This window comes from Labeo rohita, unplaced genomic scaffold (assembly GCF_022985175.1).
Source record: "Labeo rohita strain BAU-BD-2019 unplaced genomic scaffold, IGBB_LRoh.1.0 scaffold_54, whole genome shotgun sequence".
In the NCBI taxonomy this organism is placed as follows: domain Eukaryota; kingdom Metazoa; phylum Chordata; class Actinopteri; order Cypriniformes; family Cyprinidae; genus Labeo; species Labeo rohita.
In genome coordinates, this window is record NW_026129462.1 from 1,173,930 (window position 1) to 1,181,306 (window position 7,377).

Here is a 7,377-nt window from a genome sequence, read left to right on the forward strand (position 1 = left end):
CAACACTGTGGCGCAAAGGGACAGTCATATGGAAACTATGAAGGTAAACAGTGTTGCATTTAAAGGAGAATCCACTTCCAGGACAACAATTTACAAATAATTTACTCACCCCCTTGTCATCCAAGATGTTCATGTCTTTCTGTCTTCAGTTGTAAAGAAATGATGGTTTTTCAGGAAAACATTTCAGGATTTTTCTTCATATATTGGACTTCAGTTGTGCCCTGAATTTGAACTTCCAAAATGCAGTTTAAATGCAGCTTCAAAAGGCTCTAAACGATCCCAGCTGAGGAAGAAGGGCCTTATCTAGCGAAATATTCAAAAAAAAAATAAATTGTATACTTTTTAAGCACAAAAGCTGGTGTAGCACAAGCTCTGGAATGTGCATTCTTGAATGATTTGTTCATTTTGAAGGGATCTTTAAATGTGACTCGGGAAGAACGAGTCGTCTCGGGGAGTGATTCGTTCAGTCGCGCATGTGCAACATTCTATTAGGTTCTGTACTGGAATTATTTCACCTGTTTCGAGTCTTCGGGTTTTTCAAGTCGTTTGTTCATCTTATGGGGCTGTCACGTGATGAACGAATGACTCGAACCTGAAAACTTTTCAGATAAGAGGTGAGGTGAGTTAATCATAGACTAAAGACCCAGGTAAACAATGAATTAATCTTTTCAATGAATTAATCTTTAATAGCATTATAGTTTTGTCTTGTTTGTAGTGTGATCAATGTTTGTGTAAGCAGTAGATGTGTTAGGGAAGTAACACATAACATTTTAATTATATTTTGCTAAAATGAACGAAATGACTCGGAAACAGATTCGTTCATTTTGCTGATCCAAACTCAAAAAGGTACCTCAAAAAGGAGAATGGCGAAAAATTTATTAATTTATTATTAAAAGTTATTTTCTTTTACAACTTCAGAATTGTCCGACATCGTTGTAGCTTTTTTTTAGTTGTTGTTAGGGTTAATAATTTCTTTACGACTGAAGATGGAAAGACATGAACATTGTACTTAAAGAGACAGATGATAGGAGTTAAATGTCAAATGCACTGCATTTAAATCACATAAAATGTTAAAAATAAAGCCTAAAAATATCTGAAAAAATAAAAAAAAATCTAAAACCAACTTAAGGTGGTTGGCTGGTCTTAGTTGGTTAAAGCTCAAGGTAGCTGGTTTTAGCTGGCCTCTCAGCTTGGCCAAGCTGATTTTGAGCTGGTTTTAGCTGGCCAGCTAAGACCAGCCTGACCAGCTAAAGAAATGGTCAAAACCTTGTTAAAGGAGAAGTCCACTTCCAGAACAACAATTTACAGATAATGTACTCACCCCCTTGTCATCCAAGATGTTCATGTCTTTCTTTCTTCAGTCGTAAAAAATTGTGTTTTTTAACAAAGGAAAACATTTCAGGATTTTTCTCCATATAATGGACTGATATGGTGCCCCAATTTTGAACTTCCAAAATGCAGTTTAAATGCAGCTTCAAACGATCCTTTTGAAACGACCCAGTCTTTGCAAACATGCAGAGAAGATCGAACACCCTTAACAAAAAAGGTAAAACAGTGATATAGAACGATTTTGAAGTTGAGGGAGAAAATACGATCTGAGTTTTTTGACATACCCTAACTGTCATAAACCAGAATATACAGAGTTCCGGGAGAACAAGCGTTTGTCATTAAAAAATATATAAATTGGTTATTTTCATAAAAATAATACAATCTTTTCACTAGATAAGACCCTTCTTCCTTGGCTGGGATCGTTTGAAGCTGCATTTAAACTGCATTTTGGAAGTTCAAACTCGGGGCACCATATCAGTTATATGCAGAAAAATCCTGAAATGTTTTCCTCAAAAAAAAAAATTTCTTTACGACTGAAGAAAGAAAGACATGAACATCTTGGATGACAAGGGGGTGAATAAATTATTTGTAAATTGTTGTTCTGGAAGTGGACTTCTCCTTTAACATGGGCTTTCCATGTAGTTTTGACAAACTTCCAGTTTAAGCTCCACCCACACAAGATTTTATCTGAATACAGATTGAAATAATTTTGCTACTGAAGCGCAGTCTTCACCACACAGTGCTAATGGATAGTTCAGGTGAACTCAATTGAACAGTGATTGATTAATTTATGTTTAAAGGATGGTAAAGTTAACTGGTACTTTGTACACTGATTGTCTTTGCAGGGTCTGAGAGCTGCTGATAATGATCCTACTGCTCCACCGTATGACTCGCTCTTAGTGTTTGACTACGAAGGTAATGGATCTACTGCAGGATCGCTCAGCTCCATCAACTCCTCTAGCAGTGATGGAGACCAGGATTACGATTACCTCAATGACTGGGGTCCTCGCTTCGTGAAACTAGCTGACATGTATAGTGGAACAGATGAGTAAAGACAAGTAGAAGGAACATCATGGCTTTTTTCCTTGTTTCAGTGGATGAAGACAGCTGCAGATATGGGTTTATACATATCAGTACAAGCAAACACAAGTTTCCAAGGCTAAATGTCAAGGCTTAAAGTAATAGTTCTGCATATATGCTTGGGGAAAGCTTTCAGTGACTGTAGAGTATGATACATTCTCAGCTACACTTGAACTTTACAGTATAGAAGCACAGGGATTTAATGTGCCTTTTTGTATATTTTTGTGATCTGATTGATTTATGTTCAAGGCTTTAATTATACTGACGTAAGGAGTGATTTTGAGACTTCAGGATGTGTTCAGCTATGAAACAAATGATCATGCTTTTCTCTTTTGGTCACAAACTGTTTTTTAAAAGAATTATTTAACATTTCTTTGTCACAAAATGACGATTCGCTGGCAGAACAGACAAATTGTACACTATGCAGTTCACTAGATTCTTGGGTGAAATATTTTGTTCAACAACAATTTAACATATGCACATAGTTTGAAATAAAAAAAGAGATATAACTTGAATATTTCTAACTTTTCTACATTAATTACTGTTACGTTGTACACATGTTGTTGCTACACAGTAGGGAAAATGTGCTTTATGCATTAAACGAATAGAATTAATTTCTAAATTACATATCTTAATTGTTGCATTCTGTTCAGTGGAACGGTTTATGTCAGAATGGATTTTTACATGTTTACGTGGAAATTTGTTTTGCTCAAGTAAGGCCCAATGCGTGTACATTTTCATTTGATGTGAAAACATGCAGGAGCATAATTTGATTCTAAACTTAACAAGCATCTGTATTTTAACAATATTTGTATTTCCAAGTTGTATTTCTTCTCAATTATTTCCTAGTTTAAAATATATGCAAATTCAGTGTTTTCTAGAAATAATGACAAGAGACCAGGAAAAACAGTTCTTTTGTGGAAGATCTTACATACTGCAGTATCCGGGTTTGTTAAACAGCACTGTCTTGAAAAATGTGTCCACAAAATATGCAACGCTCTGTCAAGTGAGCTGCCTAGCTAAAAACTATAAATACAGTATGGAGTGGATAATGTGAGGTAAATTTGACATTTATTTGTTTACAAATAATGGATTAAATGGTTAGAGTTTTTGAGGTCATAACATAGTATTGTGCAATGAACAGCACAAAAAAAGCCTTTACTGTGACGTGCAAAGTGAGCAGGCAGAGGCGGGAATCTATATGTGAGCAGTATTTAATATAGTAATGGCTGCTTTTGAAACACTTCATGAAGCTTCAAAATGTTTGGGAATCATTTGTTTTGAAACAGTGGTTCGGAGCACATCTCCAAAATGCCAAAGTCACGTGATTTCAGTAAACAAGGCTTCATTATGTTATAACTGGGCGATTTCTGTGAACCTGTAAATCATGCGAGTTCATTGAAATCGCCCTCCAGCCGCAAACCATTGAACCAAAGTCTATGGTTTTTACCTGATCTCGGATCAGTTTCATCAATCTGTAGACACTTTTAACGAGACATTTTTGTAGTTAAAAGGATGAGAAGCAGTTAATAGTCTTTTAGTGGCCTCAATTTACAAGCTCTCCATAAAAAAGCCCTGCAAATTAATATAGAATATTTTTAAAACATCATATTACACAAACACTTCATATGTAATGGTATATTATTATTTTTATTGCATTTAATGTATTATACTTTCAATAAAACCTTTGCAATAGGGTTTTAAAAGCTGTTTTATGCATGTTTTAGCCTGAGTTTTTGTTGCATTTTTTTACAATCTTGACCAGCAGGCATCACTAGCGTGTGGTGTTTTGAGCGTTTTCAAAAAGTGAATAATTTTGCGAATCAGTTGGTTTCAATTGATTCGAAGCTTCGAAAAGGTTAATTTCTCCCATCACTAATTTAATAAAGAAACCGCAAAACAAACACTGGGAGCCAGGGAACAAATACAGAAGCATGAACATTGACTGACAAATAATGAGTGGTAAACGAGCACTATTTATACTCGAGAAAACACAAGGAACCAGTGAATTACTGTGGCACCTAACAAGGAGTGTGTGTGGTCAAATGAGTGTCTATGGAAACTAATGAGGGTAACTATGGAGACAAACAAGGCACACAGCAGACAAGGGCAAAACACACAGGGTACATGTCACTTCTACTCGCTGATTCTCTGCCCATGGAATCATAACTTGTGTAAAAAGGAACAAAAGTTGTGTTTGACTTCCCGTAGTGTTAATTTAACAAAACTGCAGTTAAATGTATGTATAGGTAAGTTTTTTCCAGTTTTGGCAGAAATGTAGGCAGAGTCATGTATTTCCACTGAGCCTGGGGTGGAACTGTTGCATACATGAGTTCGTTTTTAAAAACGTGTACACCTTTAGGTCTGCACGCACTTCAGTTTTTTAATGTACTGTTAATGTTCAAATTTAGAAAGGAGAAACATGCAGAGGATCCTGCAGTTTTCTCAACAAGCAGCAAGTTCTCTATGGAAGAAAATTAATGACATGTCTTTGAAACAAAAAAGCATGTTGAATTGCACTAACTGAAAAAATAATGCATTGAATTAACAGTGCTTGCATTTTAATGCCTTGCATTTTTAGGTTCTGAAATTTAACAGAGTTATTTAAGCTGTGAATATTTCAATTCAAAATATTTCACACACATTTGCATAACTAAAAATTCAAAAATTCACATTCATCTTCCAGAATTCACTTCCCAAATATTCAGTCTGTTTAAAAATACCATGTATAATATTCGACAGGCAAATTTCTGTCCATTTTATTTCACTTTACAAATTCTTCTACAAATTCAGTGGTTCAAATTCTGCAGAAAATTCAGCATTTCACATCCGGGAGCTGCAGGAATAGCAGCACGATCTTCAGCTGCTGTCAGTCGCTCACCAGCAGGTGGCGCAAGCAGCTGTTGATGAAGACCAAAACGACCAGTAGTAACGCACGTCATTCATTCACAAAAACTGATTTGCAAAAATGAAGCAAGCGCTAAGTAGACATTATGATAATCAGGGCCAGTATGTATATGCAGAAAAGCTGATTGTGTTTAGTTTAATTTGACATTTTCACTGCTACTCATTTACCCGTGTAGACTAACTTACATGTAAGCAGCTTTCTCTAACGCAAAGGAGATTATAATGTTGTTTTACCCGACGCTGATGTACACAACTAACATTACATCTGATGAAGACATATTGCTTTCGGTTATTTAGTTTCCTTAACTTTGTATCATGGCTTGTGTAATGCTGTGCTGTAAATATTGGGGTTTCTGTCATTCGTCACACTCCGGGATTCCCCAACAATGCAAAAGCGCTGCAGTGAACTAATGCAGTGATATAAGACCTCAGAGTACACTTTATTGGTGATGCGAACCAAATACAGACAAGCAAATGTGTACACTATGTGTATTGTAGCAACAAATTTAATCCGGAGAAAGCTTTGACGTGCTCTCACCCAAGGGACCATCTGACAATTCCACCGACTGGGTTAAAACGTCCGGTGTATTTTACTTAAATGACTTCTAACATTTAAAATAACACACTGCCAAACTGTAAATCTTTTTAGTACTCATAGTGATTTATTACAGGTGAGATTTTGCCAAGAACTCCCTCCATATATGTACAGTCCAGCTTAACCGCACATAGTATATTTTATTCATTAGATGGTGAGTTTGATAATGTATTATGACTGTCTTGAGGCTATAAACAACGTTAAGTGTCTTCTTTATGGGAAATATATTTAACGTGCGTAACACCTTCATATTCTGATTTCATCTGAATGTATATAGTTTGCATCATCAGTGAGGTCGGTGTATTATGAGTTTGGTATTTTAATGGCTATCATTGTATAGCTCACTGAGCCACGTTTTTTTTTTTTGACGGAAACAGCATGAAACCTTATGCGTTCATTCATATTCTACATCTGCTTAACTGTAGTCTACGTAGTCTACATCAATAAAGTGTTCTCTGAGATCTGAGGTCTTATATCACTGCATTAGTTCACTGTGGCGCTTTTGCGTTGCTGGGGAATCCCGGAGTGTGACGTATGAGGGAAACCCCAATATTTACAGCACAGCATCATACAAGCCATGATACAAACTTAAGGAAACTAAATAACTGAAAACAATATATCTTCATCAGATGTAATGTTAGTTGTGTAGGGTAAAACAACAATCTCTTTTGCGTTAGAGAAAGCTGCTTACATGTAGTCTACACGGGTAAACGAGTAGCAGTGAAGATGTTAAATTAAACTAAACACAATCAGCTTTTCCACATATACATACTGGCCAGGGGCGTTTCTAGGATTTTAAAACATCCGGGGCTGATGCCAAAACATCAGGGGCTAGTGGTGTTGGGTGGGAGCTCACATCATGCTCACATAAAATTTTGTTAGACACAGGTGGTTGAACCCGGATGGGGTCTGGGGGCATTAAACTGGGGGTTAAAGACCTTGTCACACTATGAACAATAGTAAATAGTAATCACTGCAAATAGCAAACATATCAAAGTGTTCTAACAAAATTATAACTTTACAAAGACATGTTAGACAAATAAAATAATACATTTGAAGATGTATTTATAACTGCAGCAAATATGTAGTTTCATGCAAAAAATAGGGCCCTATTTTTTCCCCAAATTTCTTTCTTTTTTTTTTTTTTTATTTTGTTTTGTGTTTTCATTTTTCTGGACTTCTTTTTAATGGTTAAATTTAATTGTATTAATCAAAATGTAATTAATCATGTGTAATTAATTAAAACCATGAATCTTATACAATTAACCGTCATTTTAACAAAAGTTAAGAAAAATTACATGTTTAGGACCCCATGAAATGTTTTATTTTGTTCTCACCTTACGTTTTATACTGGCCCTGATAATCATAACGTCTACTTAGCGCTTGCTTCATTTCTGCAAATCAGTTTTTGTGAATGAATGACTTGCGTTACTACTGGTCGCTTTGGTCTTCATCAACAGCCGCTT

At 35.7% G+C, this 7,377-nt stretch overlaps 1 protein-coding gene across 1 annotated transcript in view; it reads left to right on the top strand.

Annotated features, from left to right (window-relative positions):
* Positions 1–3,023, top strand: part of LOC127161065 (cadherin-2-like) — an 83,830-nt gene extending 80,807 nt beyond the window's left edge. Inside the window, exon 16 of the mRNA XM_051103702.1 lies at positions 2,175–3,023. Coding sequence (XP_050959659.1) covers positions 2,175–2,381 — 207 coding nt within the window. The 3' untranslated portion in view covers positions 2,382–3,023. The remainder of the gene's footprint in view (positions 1–2,174) is intronic.
* Positions 3,024–7,377: the final 4,354 nt, after the last annotated feature.